Genomic DNA, 18795 nt, shown 5'->3' on the forward strand with positions numbered 1-18795 from the left:
TCATCATCATCATCATCATCATCAACAACAACAACAAAGAGCCTTGTAGACCAACCAGGGGCAGGCATGCAGTGTCCAATAACTCTGCGGCAAAGTGGGCACTGAGTGTGTGTGGGGTTGGGGCGGGCCAGACGGCGCAAGCAGGGCTCACAGAAGGTGTGGCAGCACGGACGGGTTACCAGAGGGCTGTACAGCAGATCCAGGCACACAGCACAGGTTAATGATTCTGGTACTGGGATGTCTTCATAATTCTCCTCTTCACTGGATTCTTCCTGAATGAAAAGATTCAAAATCATCATCATGGTGAGCTATTTTTCTCACTTCCGAATGGAGTGAGGTAGGGACCAGGGAGCATGAAAAACCAGACAGAAGGAGAACTATCAATATAATGCCCACTGATTGTTGCTACAGCAAAGTAGGCAATAGTATGTGAGGGGTTGGGGAAAACCACGAGACAACAGCAGGTCTCACAGGTGTGGAAATACAGTCGCATTACCAAGGGACTATACAGCAGATTCAGGCACACTGCAAAGGTTAAACACTCTGGTACAGTATTCTTGCGTCTTCAATGGACCATTCCTCTTGTAATACTAATACTAATAATATAATAATAAAAATCATCATCATCATCATCATCATCATCCAGGCCTCCTTTCCCACCCTAGGGCAGGGTGAGAAGTAGCAGCGTCCAGACATCCCAAATTTGCCCAGTCCAATAGGCCACACTTCCATTCACTCATTATTCAAGCCCCCAGAATCCTGGCTCTATCTGATACTCCAAAAACATTCACCAAATTCTGTAGCTTCACATAAACGTACTCAACAGAGTCAATCCAGATGCTGTCACATTAAAAATGGGTGCTAAATCCCTGACTGTGCACTTCTCCTCATAATATTCATCCAGCCAGCTCGATCTCCTGTCAGTTCCCTAGCCTGACCAACTTCCATACCTCTCTTTCCTTACACACTCATCTGCCATATCCCTCCACCTTCTCCTTGGCCTACCTTGCCTCCTCCCTCCTTCAAACTTGCTCAGATATACCATTTTCACCATTCTATTGTTATCCATTCTCTCCACATGACCATACCATCTCAGTACACTCTCTTTGCTTCTGGTGTCCACAAACTTCCTCACTCCACACCTTTCACGATTCACACTATTTCGTATCCTATCCACTCTCTGTACTACAAATACATTCCTTAGCAGTCCCTTCTCCACTGCTCTTACTTGGATTTACATTTTCATGCCAAACCATAGTCTCACACCCATATGCTCAAGTTGATACTAACACTCCCTCATGTAAGCCTCATGCAGCTGCAACTCTCAAGCCTCTGTTTCTTATCAAGGCCTTCATAGCACCAGCTACTTTCCTTCCTTATGTCACTTTACTTTCCACTTCTTTTGCACATTTTCCTCTCTTTTCTATCATCGTACCCAGGTATTTGAACTCTCTCACCAATTCCAGTCTCCCTCCTTTCACTGTAACATCACACTGGGAGTCACCTTCTCTCTCAATAACCATCACTTTACTCTTTTTCTTCATTTACTTGCAAGGCACGACACTCACAGACATCAGCAAAGCTCTGCACTACACAACCAAGTTCTTGTCCAGTATCTGCAAGTAGTACTGCAACATCAGCATACAACAAATCTGAGATATTCCATCCGTCACCATTCATTACCAACACCATCCCTCACTCCATTACTTGTGTTTTTACTTCTCTCATCACCCCATCCATATATATACTCACTGTACATTATATATATCTATATATATATATATATATATATATATATTGAACAACCATGGGGACATCACACAACCTTGTCGCATGCCCACACCGATCATGAACCATTCACCAAGATGCCCATTTACCTTTACACATGCTTCACAACCATCATAAAAACTCTTGACAACACCCAGCAGCTTACCATCTACACCGTACATGCGCAAAATCTTCCACAATCCTTCTCTATCTACATTGTCATATGCTTTTTCCAGATCCATGAATGCCATAAACACCTTACAGTCCTTCTCACAAGCCTTCTAAATTATCTGTCTTACTGCAAATATTTGATCCACACATCCTGTGCCACTCCTAAAGCCACCCTGTTCATCACTCACTAGGACTTCTGATATCTCTCTTACTTTCTCTATAATAATTCTTCCATATGCCTTCCCTACCACACTCAATAAACTTATGCTATGATAATTCTTGAAATCAATTCGCTCACCTTTACTTTTGTACAGAGGCATAATCACAGCCTTTTTCCACTCTGCTGGCACAGTTTTACACATCGATGCCTTCTTATATATCTCCAACAAGCACTTCATTCCGCTCTCTCCACTACACTTAATCATCTCTGCATACACCTCATCAACCCCAGATGTTTTCCCATTTTCAGCTGCTGATAATTATTATTATTTGTGCAGAGAAGCACATAACCTGGGATTTGGCACCCCATTTTAGCATGGCAGTGATCAGATTGGCTCTATCAGATGAGGCTACAGAACCTGATGAAATTGTTTGGGCCTATCCGATGGAGCCAGGATTTTGAGGGTTTGAGTGATGAGTGAATTGAAACATGGCCCATTGAAATGGGCAGACTTTGGCTGTCTGGAAATTGCTGCTTCTCACCCTGTCCTAGGGTGGGGGAAGGAGGTTCGGATGACAATGACGACAACGATGATGATGATAAGTCTAAAATACAGTACCTGTATCATCAAAAAAAAAAAAAAAATCAGATAACCAGGGACTGGCCATCAACAGGCAGGATAGATGTTAATTTTTTCACATCACTGCAACGGGGTATTATACAGTATAGCGATGGACTGTACAGCAAGAGAATGCCTGAATTTTCCATATTTCTTGTGCATCCACTTTGTCATAGGTTTTCTCCAGATCCATGAAGGCCACATACAACTTTTTTCCCTTCTTTAGCAACTTTTCCAATAAAGACCTAAGGATGAATATCTAATCTACACAACCTCTTCCTTTCCTAAAACCTCCCTGTTCTTCTTCAACTAATTCCCCTGTTATTTCCCTAACCCTGACAATAAGTATCCTACCATATACTTTTCGTATTTCACTTAGACAAATGTCCCTATGATTTCCACACACTTCCTTTTCATCTTTTCCTTCATACATAGGAATAATTATACCTGACTTCCAATCCTCTGGGACCTTCCTTTCCTCCCAGGTCAAACTGCACATTTTCCATATCCATTTTACTACTACCTCTCTCCCATGCTTCAGCATTTCACCACACACTCCATCAATTCCTGGGGCTTTCCCCATTTTGTTTTACTTCACTGCTTCCATTACTTCCATCCTACTGATCTCTTCCTCTCTTCTCATCTCCCTCCTCCTCCCAGCCATTCCCCAGCCACTTATACTTGCATTGCTTTCATTCTATATGTTTAACAATTCCTTAAATTGTTCTCTCCATCTGCTCACTTTTTCTTCCTTCTCTACTACCAATCTACCATTTTTATCTTTCACTCCCCATCTAACTTCTTTATCACTGTCTAACTCTCTTTACCTCCTTCCAAAACATTTTCTTACGTTCCCTCCACTTTACACCAAAATTCCTTCCAAATTCCTCATCCACTCTCTTCTTACTAATCTTTTAACTTCCCTCTTCCTCTCTACATATAACTCTCTCTTCCATCTCTCAACTTCCTCTAAGCCTATGATTCCCATCCATTGACTACATGTTTTCTTCTTTTGTGCCACAGCTTGTCTCACCTCTTCATTCCACTGTGCTGTTCCTTGCACCCTCTTTCACTTTCTCTTCACATACCACCTCACATGCTGCACAGATTTTTTCTCTGAATATCTTCCATGCACCTCCCACCCACCCCATCTGCTCCAAATCATATTTAATCAATCGCTCCTCCACTTCTCTCTTATATTCTGCTTTTTTTCCATTCTCTTGCAACCCTTCTACCCTCCTTGTGTGGACTACTTCCTCCTGTCCTTCTCTCCTTCAATTCATTCACTGCATTTGTACCTTGACTTTCACCACCACCAAGTGCTGGTCAGAAAGTCAACTCCAACATCTGTATGCACTCACATCCATGACATACATTCTCCTTCTCTCATCTGCACACACATAATCATTGCCATGCATTCATTCAGTTCACCACCCACCCTTGTCATCATTTGCCACGTATATCTGTGGATCATTTTGTGCCTAATGAGGGTAATGGCTATCATCAACCCCCTCCCTGCACAAACGTTCACTACAGCACTACCATTCTCATCTACGTCTGCAGGCACACCCTATTCACCAACTACCCCATCTACCCTCACATTCCCTATTTTTCCATTCATATCTCCAATCATAAACACACCATCATTCCCCTCAAACATCTTCATGCATGCTGCCACATTTGCACAAAGCTGCTCACATGGTCTTCCGTTGGTGCATAGTCTATAATACACACACAATTGCCCATAATTGTATTCCTACTTTCAATCTTACCCACACAATCCTTGGGCTAACTGATCCATAGTGTCTTATATTTTCCTTCTATCTCTTACACAAAACAATACATACACCCTCTTTTGCCCTCTCATTCTCACCTACTCCTGCACATATTTCCCATCCATACTCCCACTCGCTCACACTCTCACCTCCCTATTTGGCGGCAGTCAATCCACAAATGTTCACTTTCACACCCTCAAGCACCTGTACAATCTCTCCCACTCTCTCACCTCATCATCTGCACCCCTTACATTCCAAGCTGAAATCCATACCATGTCCTTTGTACTGTCCTTGGTCGTCACCTATTGGTCTGTCCTGGTCCGAGGCATTTTGTTTGTCTTTTTAGATATAGTACTTAGTTGTTTTCTGGGGAAGGGCACTGACCCTCTGCCAACTCACCTGTTGACACATAGGGAACACATAAATCTATCTATCTATCTATCTATTGCCAGACACCACAATCCCGCAAAGGGTGGCCATTTGACACCAAGTTAGTTGTTTTTCAGGGAGGGGCACCAATCCTCCACCAACCCACTTGTTGACACGTAGGGAGCACGTATGGTTTGGTTATATGGTTACCACCCAGCGTTGTAAATGGTTTCTTGGCTAACACATAAATAATAATAATAGTAATAATATTAATAATTCATTCCTTCATTCATCAACCAATCCTATGTTGCCCCATGAGGAGCACAGAAGCCCAGGGCTAGGCAAGTTGGTGCTGACATTTACGATGAAAGTGACCACCCTCACTCATCCGAGTGGCATTACGTGAGAAATAAACCTCAACCACCCCTTGGATATAAACAGATACAGGCTTAATCCGATTGGACCACCTTAATTACCCACAAAACCACCATGTGCCATTGCTTGGTTAAATGGTTACCACCCAATATAGCAAATGGTTTCCTGGTGTACAGGAAACCATTTGGCTTGTCACTATGTGTACAGTCAACTGTACACAGAAGGAAGAGGAAAGAAAGAGGAAAGAAGAACATAGGAGGAAGGGAGGAGAGAAAGAGGAAAGAAGGACATAGGAGGGAGGAAGGAAAGAAGGAAGAGAGGAAAGGTCAGCAACCCAAGAGCTGCACTACATCAAGTGAGTGGATGGTGAGCACCCCCACCTAACACTAAATTAATTATCTACCCAGGTGTACACCTACATCCACATGCTGCACCACAGCTACTCACAGTGTACACCTATGTCCGGATGTTACACTACACCTATACCCTGATATCCGGCAGTGTTGTGCACCAGTGGTAGTGTTCGGTCATCGAGTATGTCGGATACTGAAGCAATTTTCCCCATAACATACTGCAGAAAAGCCAGGAATGTGTTCCAGACACAAACCCAAACTCTCATATACCTCACTCAATCAAGAGAGACTGACACAGAGACACCACGGGTAATGTTATTATCCTCAGGAACAATGTCAAAGCTGAAAAATGAGACATCAAACATCACATGCACAAAGGTAATGTGGGTGGGATATGTGGTGCGAGATGCTTCTGGGCAACTGAAAGGCAGGCAGCTGGCAGCGCAAGCATGGGTGGGGGTGGGGGTGGGTGGAGGGATGGGGAGGGAGACAAGCAGCGTTAGGGGAGCGTCGGGGGATGTGCAGGCAACTGGCAGTGTGCCAAGCAGGTGGAGGGGGACACGAAGGGATGGGGAGGGGAGGGAGACAAGCAGGGGTGGAGGAGGGTGGGGAGACAGGGAAGGAAACAAGAAGGCCAAAGAGCCCTACTACTCATCCCTCTAGTCTCACTCACTCACTCACTCACTCACCATTCTCACTCACTCACACACCGGAGACAAGCGGGGTAGGGGGAAGGTAGGGAGATGGAAGGGGGATGGAGGAAGACATGTCTGGCAGTGATGAGTGTGGTGGAGGATGGAGGAGGGACGGGGGGTGGGAGAAGAGAGGGGATGGAGGGAGGACAGGAGAACCGGGGAAGGCTCGTTTCAAACCTAGGGAGAGGCGGGGTGTCGGACTTGCGAGGCGATGGACATTCAAATTGTTCGGGTTGTGGGACTATTCCCCTATTTCTTGTGTTTGGTCTCGTGAAGCGCCAGTTATCGATGCACTGGATAATGGAGTATGGGTGTATGATGCATGCTTGCATTTACTTCAAACATCACTCATTGTCTTTTAGCTTTATAATCAACTTCAATTTTCTTTGATAATGGTACACTTTTAAAGCTAATTTTTACTTCTCTAGCTTTGGAAATTATTCCATATTAAAATTGGCTGCTTACACTGAACGCACTTTACAACTTTAAGTATACAAGTGTTAAAATATGAAGAGCTGTAGATTTACCAAGCTCCTCAGTGTTGCATTAACCAATATAGAGCTTTAATTTAAATGTTTCTTGGCTCCAGCTATCAAAGCTGAGTGAACAGAATACTGTACATCATTTGTTTTGTTTTTGAAGGCTCCAACCTGCTTGCATGCGTTGGCCTTGGTCACTTAATGGCAGCTCTCCATGCTGCTTAATCTCTGGTAGATTCCCTATTCAGTCCCTCATCCCTGAGGTCACACCCAATGACCTTGTCCCACGTCTTTTTTGCTCTACCTCTCGCACCCCTACCTCTAACATTAACACTTCTCACTTTCTGCACCCAATTATCATCCCCCATCCTCTCCACATGCCCAAACTAACTCTATCTCTCCTCATCACAGCACCAATACACTCCAGTCCAATCCTACTCCTTAACTCTTCCATCGTAAACTTAGCCCCCCCAGGCCTCACACTCAGGGACGCTCTGCACATTCACCTAATCATTGTTATTTCTGTATGTCTGAACCTGCAAATATCCTCTGCCTTCTACTGCCCAAGTCTCACTACCATACACCATTACACTCCTAACACATGCTGCATACAAAGATCCCTTAGCACAGAGGAAGAGCCCTCTCAAAGTCAGGAGAGGCAAGAACTCCCTGAGCTTCTTCCAACCACTCCTCACTCTAGCCACAAAGCTAGCTCCAGCCCCACCTCCAACACATGACATGTCTCCCAAATAACAAAACTCTTCCACACACTCAAGAGACTCACCAGCAAGTTCAATCCTTTCACACCTGACAATCTTCTGCTCTCCCTGACACACCGCACACATAAAATCAGCATTATCTCACAGTCTACCTCTAAAACCTCTACATCTCTTATGCACCCACTGATCACAGACACTGCACAAGATGGAATTTCTTCCCAAGCCCTTGTGGCAAATCATACATTGCCACTTCCCCTCTTCTTTGACGGTGTCGCCACAAGCCCTAGATACCATCACTTTAGTTTCATCTGCATTTACTCTTAAGCCCTTGCACAAAATACCATCTCTCCACTTCCTAAATCTTTCCTCCATCTCCCTTTCATTCTCTGCAATCAACACCAAATTATCTGCATACAATATGGGAGACCATTTCTGAAGTCAAATGAGAGGGCTTCAAGTATATTCCATGATAAACAACACAGGGCTCAAAACTGACCAATGGTGAAAACCAACATTCACAGAAAACTCATCACTCAAATCTCCATTCACTCTTACCTGGGTGCGAGCACCCACATACATGGCCATAACAACCCTAACCAGCCTCTCCTCGATTCCAAGCTTTCTCACTGCCCATTTCACCATCTTTCTAAGGACTCTGTCAAAGGCCTTCTCCAAACCAACAAAAACAAAGTACGGTTCCCTTTTCTTTCCTATACAGATATACCCCGGTGTAAGGATCCCATTGGTTAACCCCTAAATACCGAAGCACATCAATGTATGTGTTGACCACTTTAGCCCTCTCAGACAAATCACGTCAATATAGCGTGCCTTGTAAAAAACTGCCTGCACATTGCTCCACCCCGATTGTGACGTATATCCCTTCAAGTCAATGAGAACTAATCCCTCCGGCCTCGGGTTGGGGGATCTGGCCACTCTCGGGGCAGGGGGGTCACCCTCCCTCTCGGCCCACCCATTGCCTGAAAGTTTCGTCATCTGTCACGTAATAACCCTCTCGGAAGACCCTCCACCCTTCTGTACACCCCAATAGGACATTGTTAGTTGAAAATTTACCCCTCCCCCAACCACAAGGCCCATTCCATCCCCCTCCAGCCCCCCCACCTTGCCCCCTACCTTGTATACCCCTACCTACCCTACCCCCTCCTTCCCTTTCGGCCCCATACCCCCAATAAACCATCGTGCAATACCAAGCAAGCAGCTTGGCTTGCTCTCCCCCCCACGCCTCCCCTCCCCCACTCTGCTTCTCTGTATACTAATCTATATATGCAAACACATGCAATCACAAGTATCTGAGCCCCAGCCCCCCCACCACCACCCTTCCACCTCGATATAGTAAAGACAGTTACATTTTCCCTTTTCCCTTGCATGCATCTGCAACAATACTGAACAATATTCTATTTTCCTACATGGCAATATAAACATGTGGTGTTTCTGAAAGTTCTGAAGTACTATGAGGGACTTCAGGAATACTCCCCATACGTGAATTATTTCCCCACACCTGCAAACACACCTGCTTGCATGGCTGATATGCTAAATCACATAGATTTTGTTTGTTTCAACTAGCCAAACTGATTGTTACCGTAAATGATCTCCCAAGGTTCAATGTAATTGTTGTGGGCCTTCTTCCCAATCGAATTTTATCTCCCCAAACGTACATACACATCTCTTTTCATAGTAGCTGGTCAAGAACAAACTAAAGTGCTCTACTTTGATGAGAAAAGATGGTTTTGTCCAACCTCTATAACTACAAACCTTCTCCCCATAGGGTACTTTATCTCCCAAAAAGCAAGTAATCTCCCCACACCCCAAAACACCTGTTCTCAGGCTTGGTGTGATATATGATATTGCAATGACCTATTTCAGTAATAGAAATAGTTAGTTATCACAATTATGGGGGCTGTCAAAAATTTTGGGGGGTAACTATTTTATTTTATTTTCAACTTCAACCCATGATTGTGCGATAACCATTAGACCTAGGGGGGTGCCGACTGTGCTGTCAGGTGTGTAAATTCTTCCTCTTTAGCAAGAACATACTGATTCTTCCCTTGGTGAAAGTCCAAAAAAACACCCCAAATTGCGGCTCCAGTGACAGACAAGCCAGATCGAATTGCGGTACTTAGGGGTTAAGTAAAAACCCATCGTTAGGCAGGGTATCATATATTGGGGTAGATTTAGCATGTAAAGCATAGGGATGTGTTTTTCAGCCTTGGGTTTCCCCCCAACCAAGTCCTTAACCCACCCAAATGACTCCAAAAACAAGTTTAAAGCCAATGTAAATGGCCTAACAGCTGTAAAAGAAGCTAACCTAAGCCTAACACCTGTAAATAACTCACTAAAACCAGAAATAAAATATGAATATTGTCAAATATAAGTCTGGAAAAAATCAAGCTTAGTAAACTGAGCCCTAAAATGACAAAGTTCACCCCACCTATGGTTCAAACACATTAAGTCTAAAAACAGTTTATAAATCAACATAAACACAATTTTTGTATAAAACATCAAAATCGGTAAAGAAAAAATAAAAACCAATCATTCAACCAGGGTTTGGCCATCATTGGCGAGGGTATGGTGGTACAGTAGAACCTCTTTGGTCCGGACCCCTTTAATCCGGATTTCTGTTAATCCGGACAAAATTTAAAAATAATAAGCTCCAAAAATATGTTGAAAGTAATTCTGAAGTCATTTTCAGTATCGGCGCAGAAAACGATCGTCATTCGTTTAGTCTCGGATCACGCTAGGTCGCAACATGGGCGCCTGTTTAAACACACGCTAGCATTCGTTCCATCAACTAGTTCACCAACTATTTATATTTTTACGCTGTATTTCAAAAGTTAATCCTCCTTACCATGCTCCTTAATGCAAGTGTAGCTTCCGTAATGAATAAAGGTGTTAAAAGGAGGAGTTTGCTTACAAAATACAAAAAAATGGGTCAGAATATTCTGCAGTGTTTAGTGATTACTGTAGGTTATTTTTTGTACTTAAATGTGCTTTACTTGTACATCAAACATTAGCTTCTTGCCCATATGGGTGTTATCAATAAGCCAAAGATGACAATGTATTTTTTGCCTACATAAGTTTTATTTTTATTCCAAATATTACAGTTAATTAATTAATTAATTTTTTTGCCTACATGGGCCTTAGTCACTTACTACAATTTAAAATGTAGGCTAGTTTCTTGTCATGGCCTTACCTGTAAATTATGCAATACAAAACTATCGTACATGATTAGTTTTGTTATTTTAGTACCGGTACCCTTTCATCTTTTGCAGTTACGTAGGGTTGACATATGCCACATATGTTAATAATTAACAAACATACCATATATAGATAGAGTTTGGTATGAACTGGAGATTACCCTGATGGTCCGGACAATCTGCTAATTCGGACAACCCTTCCCCCCATATAGTCCGAATGAGAGAGGTTCTACTGTATTTCTATCCCCATCGATAAGCCGGGGTATCATTTATCGAAGTACTGTATACCTGCATATTTTTCCTGACGCTGTCGAACAACGAATAGGGCATCAGTGGTCCCTCTGCATCAGTACCGGGTAGGGCATTAATTTTAGTCACTTTTTAGTTTTGGACATCCCTGGATTTAAATATGCAAACAATGTTTTTCTGGTGGTTTGAACGATTTTGGCCTTCATTTCTACTGCAAATAACTAGTTTTTGTGATTTTTTCCCCATCCTCACCTAGGGGTTTTGCTAGGGGAAAATCACAGAAACTTGCAATTTCTGATAAAAACGGTCAAAATCATTCAAAACACAACAAGAACCATCAGAAAACATACTTTGAATGTCTAGCCTAAATCCCTAACCTAACCTAACCTAACTGAACTGAAGCTAACCATTGTTTGCATGTCGAAACTGATTTTTCCCTAGCAAAACCCCTAGGTGGGGAAGGACGAAAATCACAAAAACTAGTGATTTGCAATTGAAGTAAGGGTCAACACCATTCAAACCACATAAACACTGCTTGTGTGTAGAAAGCCTGAGATGTCCAAAAGTAAATAATACCTCAATTTTTGCTGCGCTGATAATACAATCACCTTCATCACCATACAAATCTTCCAAGTCCATGGGCATTCTTGTTCCCTCTGTATCTACATGCATATCACTCCCCTCCAAACATTTATATCCTTTAGCTCTTGACGCTTCACACCTTTTTGTAATACAGTTCCTAGTTTCTATGGGATTCCATAATGGATGATTAAAAATACATACATATATATATATATATATATATATATATATATATATATATATATATATTGTTCTTAAATCAAGCTAACCCTTACGGTACTTTGTCAATACAGTACACTTTTCACTTTACCATCATTCAGGCCTAATGGTGGGTAAGGGTGGGTCCCAAGTCAGAAAAACTTTGAACTTGGACTAAAACTGCCATCTCTCCTAAGCTCTAGTTATACTAAACTCTTTTCACTTTAACTTGGCCTCAAATTGCCCATCTGTCCATCTGCTTGGGTTGTAACTACGTTAACACTAGAATATGATACTGCTGGTCAAGATATGCCACGGAAAATGCAGTCATACATAGCACTCTGTCCCGTTGAGCCATGTATGTAACGATAAAAAAAAAAAAAAAAAAATCGGACGAAGCAGAGCCTATAGCGAAATAACTTGACAGATGTTTTAATCCCAGAATGGGTGGTTACAAATGAATCGTCTGCCACCCTGACTTTCACCATCTTTTTCACCCTACATCCCTTCATCTCAAAGTGAGAAAAACACAAAAACTGTTAAATACTACCTTGCGCATTGGGAACTAGATGTCAGGACAAACAAAAATCATCACTTCTTGATGTCAGTCCTCTCCGTGATCTTCCGTGATGCGGTTAGCAACGTCCAGCACATCCAGTTACCCAAACTCACTCGGACTATCGGCAAATGTTGGACGCGTAATATTTAAAATATATCGCCAGGGAAGATACTGTTAACTTCTCTATCATGTTTGATTCAGTAATATTTACACATCAGCCATACTGCTCTTTAATGCAGCAGTTTGTTTGAACCGTTTGACGACGATGTTAATCCAAAAAAGTCACTTAAGGGTGATCGAGCTTTATATATATATATATATATATATATATATATATATATATATATATATATATATATATATATATATATCTGACAAGGACAGATAATTCCAGAATTGAATAACTTCGTCTGGCATAGTAAAAATAAAAGTAAGGAATAACAAAGAATTAGCACCAACCCATAATATGACTATATTGTACTCTACGAGTAGAGGAAAAATAAAGGCAGGAAGAAACACGGAAATATCAAGAAAACAGGTAGGAAAGAAGAGCACAGAAGAGGACAATACGGAAAGACTGGCGACAAAAAGCCCCCCCCACCCTTTTAATCGCCTCTTATAGGACAAACGGGGATACTGAGGACGTATTTTTTCCCTCCCTCCCCTGGGGAAAGTAAAAATAAGAGTGGCTGGAAAAGGAATACTATTTATAGACATGCTTATTCCCCTACTCTTGCCTAAGATTTTCGTCACTGCATCCACAGCGTAGCCTACTCCCTAACAAGCGTCTCCCAAGGGCCTATAGCTATCCTACCAGTGTGCCACCTCCTTTCGTAACTAATTCTGATGGAACGTTTCCCACCACCTCCATAATCCTTGCTTTCTCCAGATCCTCTTTCAGTCTTTCCCCACTATAATTACCGTACTTACAAACCTCTCAGAGAGTATCTGGTCTACGCACCCTTTGTTCCTCTACTATTCGCTGAACTATTTTTCCCTAACTATGGGGTGGCAGCGTGACTATCGAGACCAAAGGATCGAGAGTTCGTGCGCCGCCCGGGTAGCTCCCCTGCTAGGAGACAGCCACTGGAGACAGCGCTCTCCCATCATCTAGTGGGCTATATAATCGATCAAGGTCTAGCTCGAAGAATTCATTTCTTCATTTCTCCCTGTGTTGACAACTATCCTGCAGTAAATCTTTCCCTCTACGCCAAAAAACTGAGAAGCAGGATCTGCTGGTTAGGAAGTACTGGAAGGTCCAACTTGTGTGAAGGAGCTATGGACTTTCTTGGATTTGTGTACCTTCTACCGGGGTTTTGTCAAGGACTTTGTAACAATAGCTGCATCTCTACACAAGGGGAAGATGCAGAAGTTTATGTGGACAGCAGTGACTCAGAAGGCCTTCGATGAACTCAAGCATGCATTGACAAGCTCTCCAGTATTGCCGTACCCAGAGCAGAGTCTGCCATTCATTGTGGACAGTGGTGCAGGGTGCGGATGCTCAAAACCAGACTTGGGATCAGTTCCCACGACTTGCGACTAGTTCGTAGGTCCCAGGACCTTTTATGCATATGAGCCCAGGTATTGGTGGAGTCCTGTCGCTGAAGAAGGATGAAAAAGAGCATGTGGTGGCATATTACAGCAAGAAGCTTCAGCCCCGGAGTGGAACTACTTTGTGACCAGTAAGGAGCTCTTGGCAGTGATGATGAGTCTTGATTTCTTCCATCCCTACTTGTATGGGTCCTACTTCATCATCAGGACGGGCCATGCAGCAGTCAAGTGACTGAAGATGTTAAAAAATCTGGAAGGACAACTGGCACGCTGGCTCGGGAAGCTGGACCAGCACAACTATGAGGTGTAGCACCCGTCTGGGTGGGTACATGGCAATACTGACGGCCTGAGTCATCAGCCGTGTGACCCAGAGTGCTGGCAGTGTAGTAAAAAATATCGTAGCAAGAAATGCAGCCATACTGCGGTGACAGGGCCAGTGTCTGAAGAGGATACAGATGGAGGATGCAGATTTACAACCAGTGGCTGCAGCAGAATACAGTGCGACCATCTTGGAAAGAGGTTTCCAGATTCAGCCCAGCAACTAAGAGCTACTGGAGTCAGTGCCCGGTGGGACCTTCTTCGTTTGAACAATGAACTACTATGCTTTTTTTTTTTTTTTTTTTTTTTTTTTTTTAGGGGAAGATGCACTCGAATGGTTGGTGATGATTGGCTGAATGCAACATGTCCGAATAACATTTACTAACCTAAATTTCCCCCTCAGATATATATTGTCATTTAATAATGCTAAAGAGTAACCACATTATAAAGTAATGTTGCATTCAGCCAATCATCACCAATCTGTCAAGTGCATCTTCACCTCGATTATAAAAAAAAAAAAAAAAAAAACTGAGTAGAGCGTTAGTGAGAGACACCCAATGACCTCAGCAAGTATTGGCAAATGGTGGTTCAGAGGAAAATTGGGCCTGGGATCTCTGAAGGAGTGGGCACCTAGGAGTTAAGAAAACTCTAAGCTGGTTGTGACAGAGGTTCTACTGGACTGGCATGCATCAGGATGTTGAAGAGTGGTGTCAAGCCTGCAATGTATGCTGTGCCAAGAAGGGGCCCAAGAAACGTGGTCGTGCTTCTCCAGCTGTACCAAGTGGGTGCACCAATGGAGAGTCGCAGTGGACATTGCTGGACCTCTGCCACTCACTGAAAGGGGGGACCGGTATATATGTGAAGCCATGGACCACTTCACAAATTGGCCAGAAGTCTATGCCATCCCTGATCAAGAGGCTGCGACTCTTGCTCAGGTGTTGGTTGACCAGTTTTTCTGTCGTTTTGGGATGCCACAAGAGCTACAATCAGACCAGGGTAGAAACTTCCTGAGTCTGCTGTGTTGCATGAGTGCTGCAATTTACTGAGGATCAAGAAGACCAGGACGAACCCACTCAGGCCACAGTCAGGAGGGATGATGGAGAAATTCAACTGAACCCTGGAACAAGAACTGGCCATGTACTGGATATAGGAACAAACGGAATGGGACCAGAAATTACCTGCGTTGCTGATGGCATATCGGTCTGCATCCCAGCATGAATGTGCCGGCTACACCCCTGCAAAACTGATACTGGGCTACGAGTTACGTTTACCCGTTGACTTGTTAATGGGAAGACCACCTGGTGAAGAGCTGCCTACAGACACCTCCAGTTAGGCTGGCTGAGGTACATCATCAAGTTCGAGAAGCTCTAAAGTTTTCAGGTGAAGTGATGAAGTGCAAGTATGATGTCGAGGCAAATGAGGTGAGCTGCAAGGATGGTGACAAAGTTTGGTTATACAATCCTCAGCGGAAGAAGGGACAGTCACTGAAGCTGCAGTGTCCATGGGACGGGCCTTACACTGTGTTGGACTGCTTATCAGATATAACGTGCCGGATTCGGGGAGGCAGGAAGTCTCGCCCAAAGGTAGTATATGTGAATCATCTGTGGCAGTACCATGGGCCAGGACAGTACAGCTGGAACGTCTCCTAGGAATCGTACTCTCCTGCAGCCGAGGATGTTGAGGAGGACCAAGAAGCTAAAGTACAAGAGGATGGTGACAGTTTCCCCAAGACAAGTACATCAGGAAGAGGACCAATACATTCCAGGAGTGGACTGTGTGGAGGAGCAGGGATGTCATCAGAAGTGGCATAGGAGAAGATCTGATAAGTGAAAGGACTATTTTGTGTATAATTCAATGTTTAGTTTGAATTATGGGTTATGCTTGTATACAACGTGTAGTTCTTGGGACAACAAATGACTAGGGAGGGGGTAGTGTTGAGAAGCGGGATTTGCTAGTTAGGTAGTATTGGAGGGTTCTCAGTAATTCTCGTACTTCGGTTACAGGTCAAAGTTGCCAGTTAGCCTGCTATTTGGGAGCGGAGGTATTTTGTAGAGTTAAGTATTAAATATTGTGCTCTTTTTCTCTATAAAGTTTCATGTGATCGTTCATTAACTTATATAATTTTACCTCAGTCTGTACACTGCAGATGAATGTGTTTGTGTGGATGAGTACATTGGGAGTGTGTCCTCCTGTCTCGGCTACCTCCTTTTCTTGGGGGAAGCTGCCTAGGTATAAAAACAGATTATATGCTAAATAATTTAGAGTGTTACACAGTGTAAGAAAACTCTGGATATTTTGGATGTCTCTGATTTAGTAACTGTCGTTTCTCCGCAAACACAGTAGATCTATCTAGCTATCTATAGCCCAACGCCCTAATCCCGCAAAGGGTGGCCACAGACAAAACGCCTCCAAGTCGCTCTGTCACCCACTATTTGACTACCATCCCACCAACTCACCCCCCCTCCCTCATATACCTCTCAACTCCATCCCTCCACCTCATCCTCGGTCTACCCCTCCCGCTCCCTCCCTCCACCTCACCTCCATACACCCTCTTAGTCAGTCTTTCATTCTCCATTCTCTCCACATGTCCAAACCACCTCAGTGTATTTCTCCTAATCTTCTCAACCACATCCACATCCACCCCACAACGTTCCTTTACTTCTTCATTCGTCAACCTGTCCCTCCATGTCACTCCACATGCTCCTCTCAAGTAGCTCATTTCCACTGCTCTCACACTTGACTGTTCCCCTCTTGCAAGGTCCACGCCTCGCTTCCATACGTCAGGGTAGGGATCACAGTACTATCATCCAGTGACTTCTTAATTTCCATATTCACCTCCCTATTTCTCATCACTGCTTTCACTGAACCAACAACCTTCCTTCCCTGCTGTACCCTTTCACGCACTTCATCACCCAAAGTTCCATCCTTACTCATCACACTACCCAAGTACTTGAATGCACTCACATTCTCCATATCCTCGCCATCCAACCTCACCGTGCATTCTGTGACTTCATTCCTCTCAAACACCATAACTTTACTTTTGTTTACATTAACTTTCAGCTTCCTCCTCCTACACACTGTCCCAAATTCATTCACCAAACCTTGCAACTCCAATTCATCTTCACTCAACAATACTGTATCATCAGCAAACAGCAACACCGGAATCTTCCAAATCTCACCCTCATTCATTAGAGCCACCCCCACATCCACTGCCCTACCTTGCAACTCCTTTACAACCCCATCCATGTATATATTAAACAGCCATGGAGACATCACACAACCCTGTTTCAGTCCCACATTGAGATCAAAGAACTCACTCAGCTCACCATCCACTCGCACCGTAGCCCTAGTTCCTTCGTACATACTCTTCACAGCACTTAACAATTTCCCATCCACTCCATAATTTATATTCTTAATACCTTCCACATACCTTGCCTATCTATTCTGTCATAAGCTTTCTCCAAGTCCATGAAGGCAACATACACTTTCTTTCCCTTCTCTACATACTTCTCCACTAAACATCTTAGAACAAATATCTGATCTACACACCCTTTTCCCTACCTAAATCCCCCTTGTTCTTCTCCAACTAGCTCCTCTGTCATATGCCTAACCCTATCAATGAGTATTCTACCATATATTTTACCAGTCACACTAAGAAGGCAAATACCTCTATGGTTACCACATACTTCTCTCTCCCCCTTTCCTTTGTATAAAGGAACAATTATATCAGATTTCCAGTCCTCTGGAACCCTTCCCTCTTCCCAAGCCAATCTACACAACTTCCATATCCACTCCACAACAATCTCACCCCCACACCTCAGCATTTCACCACACACTCCATCAATTCCTGGGGCCTTTCCCAACTTGATCTTCATTCCTTCCACTACTTCCGCCCTACTGATCTCTTCCTCCCTCCTCTCATCCCTTCTTCTCCCAGCCATTCCCCAACCACTTATACTCGCACTGCTGTCACTCTCTACATTCAACAAATCCTCAAAGTGCTCCTTCCATCTCCTCAATTTCTCTCACTTCTCCACCAACAATCTATTATTCCTATCTTTCACTCCCCTACTATTTCCCCTTTCCCACTGCCTTATTTTCTTTACCTCCTTCCAAAACAATTTCTTTCTCTCCCTCCATTCCACACTCAGATTCCTCCCAAACTCTTCATCCACTTTCTTCTTACTCTCCATCACCAGTCTCTTCACCTCCCTTCTGCTCACATATACCTCTCTCTTCTCTCTCCCATCTTCTCCCCTACCTCTGCTCGCTAGCCATTCACTATATGCCTTCTTCTTTTGTTCCACAGCTCGTTTCACCTCATCATTCCACCATGCTGTCCCTTGCACACTCTTGCATCTCCTCCTCACTCCACAAACCACCTCACACGTTGCACCTATCTCTTCCGTGAATATCTTACATACGTCTTCCATCCCTTCCATCTGCTCTAGCTCATAACTTCCCAGTCTTTCTTCCACTATGCTCTTATACTTTGCCATTTTCTCACTATCTTGCAATTTCTCCACTCTTCTCACAGGACCTGTTTCCTCCTGTCTTCCCCTTCGTCTCCTCAACCATTTTCTTTGCAGCTTTGCCTTGGCCATCACTACGTGATGGCCCAAGACTCCATTCCCCCACCCTCTC

At 43.6% G+C, this 18795-nt stretch overlaps 1 protein-coding gene across 4 annotated transcripts in view; it reads right to left on the reverse strand.

The window, feature by feature from the left end:
- The window catches only part of LOC145408858 (E3 ubiquitin-protein ligase RNF180-like), a 28334-nt gene extending 15952 nt beyond the window's left edge, over positions 1-12382 (reverse strand). For 2 of the 4 annotated variants that reach the window (XM_080279502.1, XM_080279499.1), the window contains exons 1-3: positions 12057-12067; positions 10983-11120; positions 56-272 (exon numbers count right to left, since the gene is read on the reverse strand). In XM_080279502.1, the coding sequence (XP_080135628.1) occupies positions 56-272; positions 10983-11024 (259 nt within the window). In that variant the 5' untranslated portion in view covers positions 11025-11120; positions 12057-12067. Of the gene's footprint in view, positions 1-55; positions 273-10982; positions 11121-11835; positions 11995-12056; positions 12068-12273 lie in introns of those variants that run through there. The other 2 variants (XM_080279500.1, XM_080279501.1) reach the window with 2 other exon arrangements.
- Between the last annotated feature and the right edge of the window lie 6413 nt (positions 12383-18795).

The sequence above is a fragment of the Coenobita brevimanus genome, chromosome 78 (genome assembly GCF_032717465.1).
Source record: "Coenobita brevimanus isolate Jiangsu-jjx chromosome 78, ASM3271746v2, whole genome shotgun sequence".
NCBI lineage: Eukaryota > Metazoa > Arthropoda > Malacostraca > Decapoda > Coenobitidae > Coenobita > Coenobita brevimanus.